This window comes from Narcine bancroftii, chromosome 4 (genome assembly GCF_036971445.1).
Source record: "Narcine bancroftii isolate sNarBan1 chromosome 4, sNarBan1.hap1, whole genome shotgun sequence".
Taxonomy (NCBI): domain Eukaryota; kingdom Metazoa; phylum Chordata; class Chondrichthyes; order Torpediniformes; family Narcinidae; genus Narcine; species Narcine bancroftii.
In genome coordinates, this window is record NC_091472.1 from 176,305,153 (window position 1) to 176,318,855 (window position 13,703).

The 13,703-nt window shown below is 37.5% G+C and overlaps 1 protein-coding gene across 8 annotated transcripts in view; it reads right to left on the bottom strand.

The window, feature by feature from the left end:
• Positions 1 to 529: 529 nt before the first annotated feature.
• Positions 530 to 13,703, bottom strand: part of suds3 (SDS3 homolog, SIN3A corepressor complex component) — a 54,085-nt gene continuing 40,911 nt past the window's right edge. For 6 of the 8 annotated variants that reach the window (XM_069933117.1, XM_069933123.1, XM_069933122.1 and 3 more), the window contains 3 exons: positions 5,718 to 5,802; positions 3,446 to 3,604; positions 2,613 to 2,700 (listed from right to left, as the gene is read on the bottom strand). In XM_069933117.1, coding sequence (XP_069789218.1) covers positions 3,488 to 3,604; positions 5,718 to 5,802 — 202 coding nt within the window. In that variant the 3' untranslated portion in view covers positions 2,613 to 2,700; positions 3,446 to 3,487. Of the gene's footprint in view, positions 2,701 to 3,445; positions 3,605 to 5,717; positions 5,803 to 13,703 lie in introns of all 8 variants that reach the window. The other 2 variants (XM_069933118.1, XM_069933115.1) reach the window with 1 other exon arrangement.

Sequence of the window (13,703 nt, forward strand, 5' to 3'; positions counted from 1 at the left end):
AGGGATCAGAGTGGGAATCGGTATTGTAGTGGGCGTTGGAGGGTTTGGGAGGTCAGAAGGAGGAGCTGGAAGGTGAGGGGGTAACTAGAGAGAAGGGGAAATGAGGTCAGGTCTGAGGGGGTCAGAGAGGGGGAGAAGTAGGTGGAGTAGGGAGAGGTGTAAGGGGACACTTTTTACCTTTACTGATCACAGATGCTGTCTGTGTGAAGTTTACACATTCTCCCTTTGACCACATGGATTTTCCACAACTACTCCTCTTTCTTCCCACATCCTAAATGCAAGCTGGAAGGTTCATTGGCTGCTGTAAATTACCCACATCAGGTGGAAGAAAGAAAGAATGGTTTCCATGGGGGAAATGGGATTGATAGGTGTTCTGAGAGCCAATGGGCTGAATGGCCTCCAATTAGTTTGAGAAAATGTTACTTAATGCAAGTTCCATTTGCCACTATTTCAAGGCACATCTTCAGAGCACAAGAATACAAAGCTACTATAGCCCAAAAATCTAACAAATATGGTTAACAATGTTAAATGCAAAAAACAGTAATTTTAATTTAATTTAGACATACAGTACAGAAACAGGACATTTCTGTCCACGAGTTTGTGCCACTCAACTACACCCCCGATACATTTTGAACGGTGAAAAGAAACCAGAACCCCTGGGGAAACCCTAGGAAGACAATAGGGTGAACGTACAAACTCCTTATAAACAGGGTGGGATTTGAACCTCAGTCCCAATCGCTGGTGCTGTTAAAGGCCTTGAATTAACCACAACACCAACCGTGCCACTTTTTAAGAGGCAACTTTCTATATGTTGCAGAATCTTTGAAAAAAAGTACAAGAAATTATTTTAACTTTCTCCATCTTGATAATCTGCATTATTTCTAATTCATCTGAGAATTTTGCAGATAAAAGGTTCTGTATTGCATTTTGAATTATTTGGAATGTAGAAAAAGGGTACATTAAGGAATCTCTAGCTGAAAAATGTTCAGTCATGACATTACGCTGTAACAAAAACACCTTTGAAGATTGGTGTCATAGTTAATATACCTTTACAGTTAATTTGCTTGTATTTTCCAGTGAAAAACTAAAGATTAACAATGCAAAGCATATTTCAACTGAAAATGAATAAAAGGCAGTAATCTTGAATGTAATCATGATAACTCTGAGTCACTGGATTTACACCTCAAAAGATCACCAGGGGGTATACGTACAATGATCTTTTGCTTTTAGTTACTGGAGGAAAAGTGCTATGGTACATTTGTAAATATGATGCTACCAGATTTATTTTAAAAATCAGCGACAAAAAAAAACTACTGTGTTTTAAAGATATAGGAATAGCAAATAAAGCATTTTCTTAAATCACAGTTGATTTGAATGTTTTATATTTTGCTCCATGAGGAATTCAAATAATTTCTAACTTGCAATATCACCAGGTAGACTGTTAATATGCTTTTAAGTTCATGATTCAAAAGAAAACAAATCAAATATCAAGTTTAATTGCAGTCTTTTTTAAAGAAAGGAATAGCCCCAGCTATATTTAAAAAAAAAATCACAAAAATCTGTTTCAAAAATACTTCCAATTCTGAACAGATAAATTCCAACAAAACTGAGGAGATTGAGTAGAGAAGACAATATGGAGGATACAGCAAAAGCTTCATGTGGCTAAATTAACACTTGTAAATGCTACTAAAATCACAGTGGTTACTAATTTAACAGTGATACCCGGGACAAAAATAAATGACAAAGTAGTACCTTTTTGATTTAATCATGTCTCACAATTATCGCATGATGCAAGTGAAGGCTGCATTTCAAAGGTTTCCTGTGAGTCCAGCCAAATGCAGTAGCCTTTGAATGAGTAATAGGCCATAAGAATTTTTAAAGAGGCCATTGTGACCATGCAATCAAGCTGCTAACAAAAAAAAATCAGAATTATTTTGTTTAATTCTGTTCCAACACCATGTGCTGCAGACCAATGGGTAGAGAAAACAGAATTTCATAAATATTTATCATAACATTGCATTAAATCATAATCGCAGGCTACCAACATTTTCTGCTTTATTTAAGGATACAGCATAATAAACCATAAACTTGCATTGATTTGCTCATAGAAACAAGGTTACTAGTAGTTAACACACTTGTAAAAACAAACAACAAATGCATGTTTTTGATCTGTGCCCAAGAATGACTATGACAGAGCATTTAATACAAAATAAACAGCATGTTCTCTCAAACGGGGATAATTGTTTAGGTAAAATTGTTCCATGTTGTTGAGCACTGAAGCATTCTGTCTTCATTCTGTTGTCTGGAACAAATGAAACCATCCACAAATTGGTAGTTTCCAGCCATAAAGAATGGTCAGCTCCATCTTGGGAAGATGAAAGCAAATAAATCATGGAAAAGGTGAATTTTATTCTTAAAAAATATACACAATCATCAAATCTGAGATGGCATTGGAAAGTGTCTTCAAATTGTGTATTCTTCAGTCTGTCAATAAGCTTCTTTGTCTTAATACAAGTTTTCATATAAAATTCATGAAGAGTTCATCTCTGAACACAGGGAGAGAACCAGAAGATGCGATACTCCAACACAAATTCAAGTGTTCTAGGCAGCAGATCGCCTCCGTATAATGAAGACTCCTCTATGTAGCTGTCCTAGATATATACGCATCTTTGTGCTATCACTGGTCTTTCTTACCCATATCTGTGAGAAACAAAAATGAACAAGCTTTAAATTTGCTCCACTTAATTTACTACACATTAGCCATTCAAAGCAACCCTAAATATCTGTAAGCTACTAATGAAAAGTTATTTTTTCATTGAAAGTTAGATAGACTATTAGTGTGCAGGCAATTTTCCTTGCTGGTGCCTGGAAGAACTGTATGCTTGTGGGCAAGGGCTGGGTTTGGGGGCTTCAAGGTCTCAGGGAATTCTCTTTTGACTGAAAGAAGCACTTCATTTAACTTTCTGCTAATGTATCTCTGTTTTATGTCTGAATGAAGTGAATTTTGTGTAATATTGCACTTTGTAACATGATAATTGAATTTTGATGAAGATCTACCGGGATCTGCCTGAAGAGGGCGCACAAAATAAGTGAACCGGTGTGGGCTCGAAAGGCCAACATGGCCTGTTTCCGCTCCGTAAATGGTTATATGGTTATAGAAACGGCAACTATTTACTAACTGTGGTAGAGTGGAAATTATTGACAACCAACTGTTCTGTGCTTTCAAGCAATGTTAAATTTTCTTCAATGGCTTAAACTATATACCACAGTCATGAGATAGCAAATTTTTAAGGGAGGAATTGAATCAATGAATACCAAAATATAAAAGGTGTCAATTAAACACATCCTACAACATCCAGTTTCACTACTTTCAATAGGTGATGGGCAATACTTTCCTTTGCACTTAACACAAGCAACCAGTGACAAGTTTCTTATTGCTTCTTACCAAGTAGCTGCTTGAAATGGTACGTTATTGTTTAGAATTAAATTAGCTGCTCCTCCAAAACTCATATTTCACCACTGCCCTTATATAATGGCCCAGTATCAGGAGAAGATTATGTAACCTGGACATTAAAAAAATTATTTCCTCATATTTGCTTGAAATCTGTAATGAATGAATTGTCACACGATTAATACAAGCTCTCCACTGGCCATCGAGACAGAGGTGAACCAAAGAAGAGGTACAAGGACTGCTTAAAGAAATCTCTTGGTGCCTGCCACATTGACCACCGGCAGAGGGCTGATATCGCCTCCAACGTGCATCTTGGCGCCTCACAGTTCGGCGGGCTGTAACCTCCTTTGAAGAAGACCGCAGAGCCCACCTCATTGACAAAAGACAAAGGAGGAAAAACCCAACACCCAACCCCAACCAACCAATTTTCCCTTGCAACCGTGCCTGTCTGTCCCGCATCGGACTTGTCAGTCACCAACGAGCCTGCAGCAGACGTGGACATAACCCTCCATAAATTTTCGTCCGCGAAGCCAAGCCAAAGAAAGAAAGAATACAAGTACACAAGCACGGTCAGAACTTCAACAATTTTGCCTCAAGGAAATGCAGTTAATTTGAGGTAAGTTTGTAAATTATTTCAAGCTAGAAATTCTTTGGATTTGTCATGGAGATAGTGATACCAAATAAAGAATTTGCATCCAGCACCTTTAATGACCTCTAACAAAGATTTCCAAGAATGCTTTATAGCTGACAAAGCACTTTTCAAGTGTACCCAATGCTTTGAAGTATGGAATTGCTGTAGTCAATTTGTGGACAGCAAAACTCCTTCAATAATTAAAAGAAAATGACTTTTTTGTGATTTTGAAGAGGGTATAATATTGCATGACCAATAGGTGGAATTTGCCACTCCATCTTTGAATACTGGCATTAATTTTTACACTCACCCAGGAAATTAGCTTGTTGAAACATCTCTTCTAATTGGTCCATCAATGAAGCAATACCAAGTATTGGACTAAATTTCAGGTTAGTGTAAAACATGAAAGTTTGCAATTTGGAGGAACAACACTTCCAACGGGGCACCCTTCAACTGGATGACATTAACATCGACTTCTCCGGTTTCCATTAACCCTCCCCTCCCCCCCCCCAATCTTTTCCTCTCTTTCTCTCTCCTTTTCTTTGTCTCCTTTCAGTCAAACTACCCCCTCTATCAATTCTCACCTTTTATCTCTCCTGTCCTATTATTGTATCCAATTAACACCTTTTATCTGTTAGCTTTGTACTCCTTTCCCACTCCCCCCCCCCTCATTTTTCCCTTTTCACCAGCTTTTTAAATATAGGTCCTTTGGCTCCTTTTTGCTCACACCTTGAGGAGGGGCTCAGGCCTGAAACATCAGTAATATGTGTTTATCTCCTATGAACACTGCAAGACCTGCTGACGTCCTCCAGCATCCATGTTTTTACTAAAGTCCAGTTAGATAAACTTGAGTGTTTATTTTCTTTTGGGACTTTTACCCAGAACCTCCAAATTCAAGGATTTAATTTTTTTTTTAATAAGGACTTGTACATTGAAATGAAATGTATACTACATAAAGATTTTCTATCCCCAATTATCTACAATTTTCTTTTAAGGTCCTTCACTTTAAGGGGGTAGCAAGCACAGAAGCAGTAGATTTGGGCCATTACTTTGAAATAACCCCAAAGTGCATATAAAAACAAAGATCAGAAAAGTGCGTAGTTAACCAATGTCTGCATGTGCTTCTTTCTTCAATGTTATCAACAATAATCATTTCATTGCATTACTACTGTTCTAGACATGAAAAATTTCAAGGTATGTTTCTGAATAAGTAAAACAGCAGTGAAATTAAACCACAATAGCAAACAAATCTGAAGTTGCATACATTTTACGTCAAGATTTTTTCCCCTCCACAAATTACCATTTTAAGTCACAAATTTCTTAACATTAAATTATGAGAAAGGGTGCAATTATCAGGTAGAAAGTACACTACAAGACCAGAAATAAAATCTACTGTTTTAATAATTAGAATTTTAAAACAAGATAACAAGATATTGTGACAAAAGAAATACTGTGTTTATAAACGGAGACTTTAAAATTGCCATGTATTTTCCTTGTAAATGACATAGGTACCCTAGTAGTTTAATAATCTATTGTTCTGCCCCAAATCTTTACCAGGCTTTCAAGCCAAAAATAATTTATCTGTCAGAAAGCTGGTCAAAAGAATAGTACCGCAATCAGAATAAGAAAGAGTACCTCATTTGTTCCAACAGAGCTAATTACACAGCCAATCTTAGTATTTTCCTTGGACTCCAAATAGATAGCCTGACTTTTATGATACCTAAAGAAAAACAAAATCCAATATTTGTAAGGACATCTTAAATTATTGCTTCTAATTTAAACATTACATTTCAAGCTAACCTTCAGGGCTAAAAGTTTCTTATTCAACTATCCTCACCCACCAGTAAAAGCAAATAAAATTGCATAATGGCGGATAGCTATCACAAAAGCAAGATGCAGTTTTAAATCCAATGCTAAGCATAATCTCCTAGCAATCAAAAGAACCTGTTTCACCAACTCCAAGCCAAGCTGAGCAAAACTGAGCTCTTTTAAAGCTACTTCACCAATCCCACACTCCAACACAAGGAGAATGGCAAGCTTGTGAATGTGGCTCCTTCCAATCTTAGGCTAGGTGCCACAAGGCATGCATGTGCAAGTCAGAACAATAAAAGAAAATCAACTTTTTTTTTCCTCCAATCAAATCAAAATTATGATTTTAAATGCAAGTTCGATGACTTAGTAACAGTAAAACTCCAATACGTCTTAATACTGGATTTTCTAGAGTCTTGATGTTCCTTCTATTATACCCAGATACACTTATTTCACATTTTAAAAATATTGCACAGTGACTCCATTAATTTTTTCTGCCTATCCATCCCATAGGATGACGATGGTTCCTTTCAGTTAGTTTGTGGAGTTTGATACGAGGATACCCCACTCCCCAGAAAGAAACATCAAGTGCATTAATGGATTTAGGTAAGTAGGGGGTTGCATAGGTCCATACCCACCCTCCCGGATCTATAGTAAGGACCAAGACAGCTGGGGGAAGTTCTGTTGCAGTGAAAGGCCACACCAAGCTTTAATACAAGGAATGCCCTTGCTGCGCTTCACGGCACGTGTTTGCCAGATGGCCATTGGCCCTACAAAAGGGTTCGTCCACCCTTTGACAGACCTGGTTTTTCATCCTGTAGGGTGTCTAGCCACCCTCCGCACACTGTAAGCCTGGTGGGGGAGCCTGGTTAGTCACCAACCACCTAACCATGCAACAGGTAGTACTGGGTTACATGATACCAATAGCACTCAGACAAGTGACCTGACACTCCATGAACTTAAAAGTAGGGAAATAAACAAGCACTCAAGACAATGGCTTCGATTGCAAATGTACTCACATTCCCGACCCATGGCATTCTAGACCCCATTCCAGATTTGGCTACATCTCCCCACTCTCCTGCATTCTGGACCTATGACTCGAACTGCTTACACCACTTGCATTCTGTATCCATTGCTCACAGTCTGGATTAATGAGTAAATCAGTTGCCAGACCCTAAGGGACAATTGGATGCCAAATTATTGGAGTGTTACTATAGTAAAAGACTACTGAAATAATTTGTAAAATGTGACCATTTCCTTCTCTCTCTACAATTTAGTTATGTATTTGAACACAATCATAAAAACATCAATTTATATATAATACTTAAGCTTGTATATCATTCAAGTCCCAGTACATTTCATACAATGAGTCAAGGTCATATAAATGTCATCTGTAAACTTCAGTTGTGGAAATAAAGAACAAAATGATTAACTTCAAGTGCTCCAAACCTCCAAGCCGTGGAAATAAAGAACAAAATGATTAACTTCACCAAGTGCTTCAAAGCTTCAAGCCGTGCTTTCAGGCTGCAAAAATACCATGACAATAGAAACATCTCTGACTCAAATCTGACTCATAGCAAGGATGATTTTTTTTTCTATTTTGATGCTCTGAAAACTGAGGAACAGATTTTTAGCAATGTCTTAATTTTAGATGAAAGTATCCTTTAAAAATGCTTGAATTTACAGAAACTAGTTTTCCTGTTTGTTTCAAATATTAGAATGTGTTAATTTATGAATGAGATGAAGTTCCACTTCAGTTCCACAGAAGCTTTGTCAAACATGGCCTGGACTTTGGCAATGTTTCACTTCAGGAAGGATACATTTTCCTTGAAGGTTGCATGAAAATTATACAACTATTTAAGTGGTTAAATTATAAAGATCATTGCATTAATCTAGATTGCATTCCCTTGAAGGTTAATCAAATGGAGGCAATTAAATTGACAAAGCAGATATGGAGAAGCTACTTGTCAATTGAGAATTCAATTTTGCTTGCAAGCAATTATTTTCTTCCCACATAAAGAGTAAAAGAAAATGTTAATTAACACTGGGTCATCTGATGTTTAATTGAGATCAACAACTGATTTTATTATCTGGGGTTACCTAAGGAAGTCCGATCAAAATTATATAATTGAAGAGAACACAGAGCCATGATCTAACAGAATGGGATTAAGGCTGATTTCATTCCTGTTTTTCTACCATTAGCAGAGAAAATTCTTCCTAAATTTAGGGAATACATTATAATACATTGCCAGTATCAAAGAGAACTATCTTTCTGGATGAACAGATGTAAATTTTTAACAAATAATTCTGATAACTGAAATACAGGTTGTCCCCAACTTACGACTGTAATTGGGGCCGAAGGATCGGTCTAACCTCAGAAGGGACGCAAGTCAGAATTTTGCCCGCGTAGAGTATCGAAGACTTAAAGCAAGCATTTTAATCAAATTTTTTTTCATTGTAGATTTTTGTTGTATTTAACAAACTATAACAGGGATACAGGGCATGTCAGAGCCAAAATGTGCGTACTTACCCTGTTATTCAGCATCCCAGGGTCCAAAGGCTGGGTGCTGCCATCTTAATGACCATGTGCATGCATTAGTCTTTGGTTGGCACATGAGCGGGGGGGGTTCATGTATTGGAGTTTGGTTGGTGCATATGGGAGTTAAGCACCCTGACGATATTGAATTCATGCCCTTAACTCTCACGCATGCGCCAACCAAACTCCAATACACAAAACCACCACACGTGCACCAACCAAACTCCAACAAGCAAACATACCATGCATGCATCAATCGAACTCCAATTCGCGAACCCACCGCGCCTGTGCAAACCGAAGACTCGCGCATGCGCACAGGAATCAAGATGGCTGCGGCCAGCCTATGGACCCCGGAACACTGAATAACAAGGTAAGAACCCACATTTTGGCTCTTAAATACCCTGTATCCCTGTTATAGTTTGTCAAATAGAACATAAACCGCGTAAATTTCATTTTTTATTTTATATATATATTTTTTTAAATTCGGTCGTATTTCCGGATGGACATGTCAAGAAGGTTGTAAGTCTGGGAGTACCAGTACACCAAGACTGTTTAATTATTGTAATGTTAATCACATGCATTCTTGTCTGATTTCTCTTCCAATGACTAAATAGTTACTCATTCAATTGACTTTGTTGACTACAAATACTGCATTGATTGGGAATACCAACTGGACAAATTACTTGTCTGCTTGAGGGAAATCAGGTACTTGCCACAAGCCAAAGGAAAACTGCAGATGCTAGAAATCTGAAATAAAAACTGCTAGAAAAACTCAGGTCAAGTACTGTTTCTCAACCAAACCTTCTGATGGTCCATTTATTACCAGTAATGCTGGTTATGAAAGGTTATTGACCTGAAATGTTCTTTCTCTCTCCATAGATGCTGCTTAACCTGCTGCTTCATTTTAAAACAATGATTGTGGTTTTAGTAGGTTAGTTTTCACATTCATTACTCAAAAAACAATTAAAAGACTAAATGAGGAACATTAATGGGAGCAAAATAATCAGTCAGCAAGAGTGGTGCTTGGATATCTAGGAATTTTCTGAGAGATTCACTCAATTGCTACAACTGCATTTATAGCCTATAGGTGAGGTGTTGCCTCAAGACAGTTGCCAATATCATCAAGGAGCCCCATCACTCTGGTTACAATCTCTTCTCGGTGCTACCTTCAGGCAGAGGGTAACAAAAACCTGAAATCCAGGACCTCTAGGTTCAAGAACAGTTTTAAATCCAATAGCTATCAGGCTCTTGGATCTCCCCACACCGTTCCAACCCTAATTGTAAACTTCCCCAAGACCATCAAAGGACCTGAATGCATTCCTGAAAAATCACTTGCTTTTTTTTTTTCTCCCCTCTTGCAATAACTGCAATTGTGAATACTTAAGGATCTATCGATCTTAAATTTATTGCTTCTTTTGTGGTCTTGAATTTGCAGCAATTTAAATTTTTACTATTATAGAGGGTGTATCTTGTATACCTGTTTGGCTGCAGCAAGTTGGTGAATCTGCTTATTGTACTTATGTATATGACAATAAACCCACATTGATAGGTGTGGACTGAAGCCTTGAGAGAAGCAGACAAAGGAAATGTTGGCATAGAAAACCAGTGAAATATCTTGATGTTCATCGCGTGGAAAAAAAAGTTTTGCCTACCATTGAAAGACTACTTTGGAAAGAAGGTTATTTGCTTGGAATAAATCAATATGTTAGTTTATTTTTATAACACAGATCAATTTCTCTGATCAAAATCAAGAAATAATGCAAGTAAGCTTGAAACGGGTTTGAAATGAGGAAACTGAGGAACAGGGGCGGGATTGAGAGTGAAAGAAGTCATCTGATGCTCCCCCCGCCACCACCCCAAAGTGGAAGAGAAGAGAATTTACTTGAGGATTATCAGTCATAACCAAAATAAAAGGTTTCTAATCAGTTATGCATGTGAAAATTTGGCTCACATACAAGGCAAAATTGTTTACTGAATCTGTCAAATTACCATAATTAGTGCTGAAATTATTAATCTGCAGCAATCAAAATTTCAATCTCGATCATGATGACAGCGTTAGGATATCATATAAAAAGTTTTAGATTGGTGGGTATTAGATTTAATTGAACAATGCCTGACAAGACGCGACAGTTCTCTTGCAAGGAAGAGGATTCCTTTAATTTGAATTCAAGGCAAGTTCAGCACTTTGAAAGGCCCATTTACCAATGTTAGTGTAATATAGGCCCCAACTTCATGTTTCTTAATAATCATGGAATCTGAGGAAAAAAAAAGTCTTGTAAAGAAAAAAAGAATGGAAATAACAGAGGAAGAGAATCAGCATTGTATATATATAGTTCTGAATTTCAACTAAATAGTTAAAACATTTTGAGAAAATGTTATAAGCAGTGGTACCCATTTGAGTTAAGTGGACAAGTTTACAGAACAACGAACCAAGGTTGCTGAATGTTTTTAATGTGGGGAACAATGCAAGGAAAGAAAATGAAGATATATTGCTTGCCACATACTGTTTGTGAAAGAATTATAGCAAACGAACAGAAAGCATTGGACTGCATTTTTCAATATTGTTCTCTCCAAATCAGAGAGTACCCAGTCTATGCTTAGCCGATCTAATAATAATGAATTTATTGTCATATACAGAGTACAAGGTACCAAAATTCTTATTTGCAGCAGCATAATTTCTAAACAAAAATACAACAGTATGCATAATTGAATTAACGGTGTATGTTCTACCTATATTAGATTTCCCAAAATACAACACCTCACATTTCTTTGTATTAACCATTCTGCTGCTTACATGATCAAGATAATGCTGGAATTTTTGGCAACCACCTTCACTATTTACAATACTGGACAATTTAATGTGATCTGAAAACTTGCTAATCATACTATATACATTTTTATCTAATTTATTGATTATACATGACAAACAACAATGGATCTAGTACTGAACCCTGTAGCACACCCTTAGTCACAGGCCTGAATGCAGCTCAAATAACCCTTCCACCATAATCCTCTGCTATCCATTCCACTACCTCACATTGGGGTAACTTTTTGTTTTTACAAAGAGGATGGTGGGTGTACAGAATGGGCTTCCAGAAGAGGCAGTAATGTCAGGTACTATTGCAATGTTTAAGAGAAAAAGTGGACAGCTACATGGATAGAATAGGTTTGGAGAGATATGGGCCAAATACGCAGGTAGGATTAGTGTGAATGGGTAATTTTGATCAACATGGGGAAGTTGGGCCAAAGGCCCTTTCTCCACGATGTATGACTCTATGAAAAATGGACAATAAATACAAAAGATAGATAATAAATATTCAAAAAAAAACACACAAATGCTGGAGAAACTCAGCAGGTCAAACAGTGCCTTTATGAGGCAAGAGTAAAGATACATCACCAATGTTCCCCACACCTTGATGAAGGGCTCAAGCCCGAAACGTTGGTGATGTATCTTTACCATTGCTATATAAAGGCACTGTTGACCTGCTGAGTTTCTCCAGCAGTTGTGTGTTTTTTTCCACTTAACAGAATCCTCTGTTTTACCACCAATAATAAATATTCAGTTATCCTAATGCAAAAAACAAGCTTTACAATAGTGCAGACTATTTCATGGTGTCAGAGCAGTCCCTGATTAGTGTAACAAGGGGAGGCACAAGAGCTTGAGAGTTGTTGGAAAGAAACTGTTCTCGAACCTAAAGGTGCCGGTTTTCAGGTTTCTGCACCTTCTGTCTGAAGGTAACAGATAGAAGAGGTTATAATCAAGGTGATGTCAGCAATAGATGGGAGGCCCGAGTCTGTGGACTCGGCTAGGTATGTTTCTTTCTAGAGCTTTCTGCATTCCTGGGCACTTGAAGCCAAGCCATGATGCAACCAGCCAGTATACCTTCCACTGTGCACTTTTAAATGTTTGATAAGAGTATTCAACGATATGCCAATTCATCTCAGACTTCTTAGAAAGTGGAGGTGTTGGTGTGCCATCTTCACAGTTGACTTGATGTGCTGGTTCCAGGAGAGGCCTCCTGAAATATGGGCTTCCAGAAACTTAGAAGGTTCTTACCTTCTCTGTTCCATCCATGTGGATAGGTGTATGACTTCTCCTTCCTAATATCAACAAGTTCCTTTGTCTTGGTGAAGTTTAGAGCAAGATTGTTGCTCTGGCACCACCCAACCAGATTCGCGAAATTCATTCTGTATTAGGGCTCATTTCCCAATAATTGATCAACAAAGATGGTGTCGTCAGCAAATCTGTAAATTGGTTTGTACCCAAACTTGGCTACGCAAACATTACAATGTAGAACAGGAAGCTCAGCATAAGCCACTCTCTTTTTTAAAAAACATTTTATTTTGTATTTTTTTCAAAAATTATACATAGTTACATTTAAAAATATATAATATACTAATTTTTTTCTCACAGACACAAACAAAAACAAGTTCTTTCCTACCTTCCTTCCATACATACAGATCCATTCACTGTCAGAGCTTACATACATTAAGTATATAGAGTACAGTTGGGGAAACTACATTTTTGTATATATAGTAGTTAATTTTGTACTTTTTTTGTTCTTTATTATTAGTGTACCTGTGCCCATATGGCTGCCAGACCTTTACAAAAGTCTAATATTTATTAAGTTATATGTGATATTCCCCCCCTCCCCCACCATAGGTACACAGTTGTTCATTTCCACAGCCCATCGTAGAGGGGAGTTGGACATCCAAGTGAACGCAATACATTTTTTCGCTACTGCCAGTGCTATTTTCATAAATGAGATTTGATATTTGGTCAATTTGTCACTCATTACCTAATGGAGATAGCTCTGGGTCACCCATGAAGGCCCGTCCTGCTATCCTGGTTAATTTTTCTGCGATTTCTTGCCAAAATGGCCTCACTTTCACACACAACCACGTGGCATGTAGAAAAGTTCCTGTCTCAGTCCCACATCTGAAACACATCTCTGAAATTTCAGCTTTTGATCTATGTGACTTTTGTGGGGGCAAGATATAATTGGTGTAAAAAAATCATACTGAACCAGTCCATATCTTACATTTATAAAATTGATGTCATGCTGTCCTTACACCAATCTGACCAGCTTCTTTCTGAAATCACCACACCCAAGTCTGACTCCCATCTTTCCCTTGACCTCTGCAACCCAGGATTTGCACTTTTCCTCTGGAGAGCATAGTACATTTTTGTTATAAATTTGGATGTATTCCCCATCCAGACTGTTCGTTCAGTTTCACTAATTTCAGGTGGGGTCAATGTTGGTCCCCATCTTTTT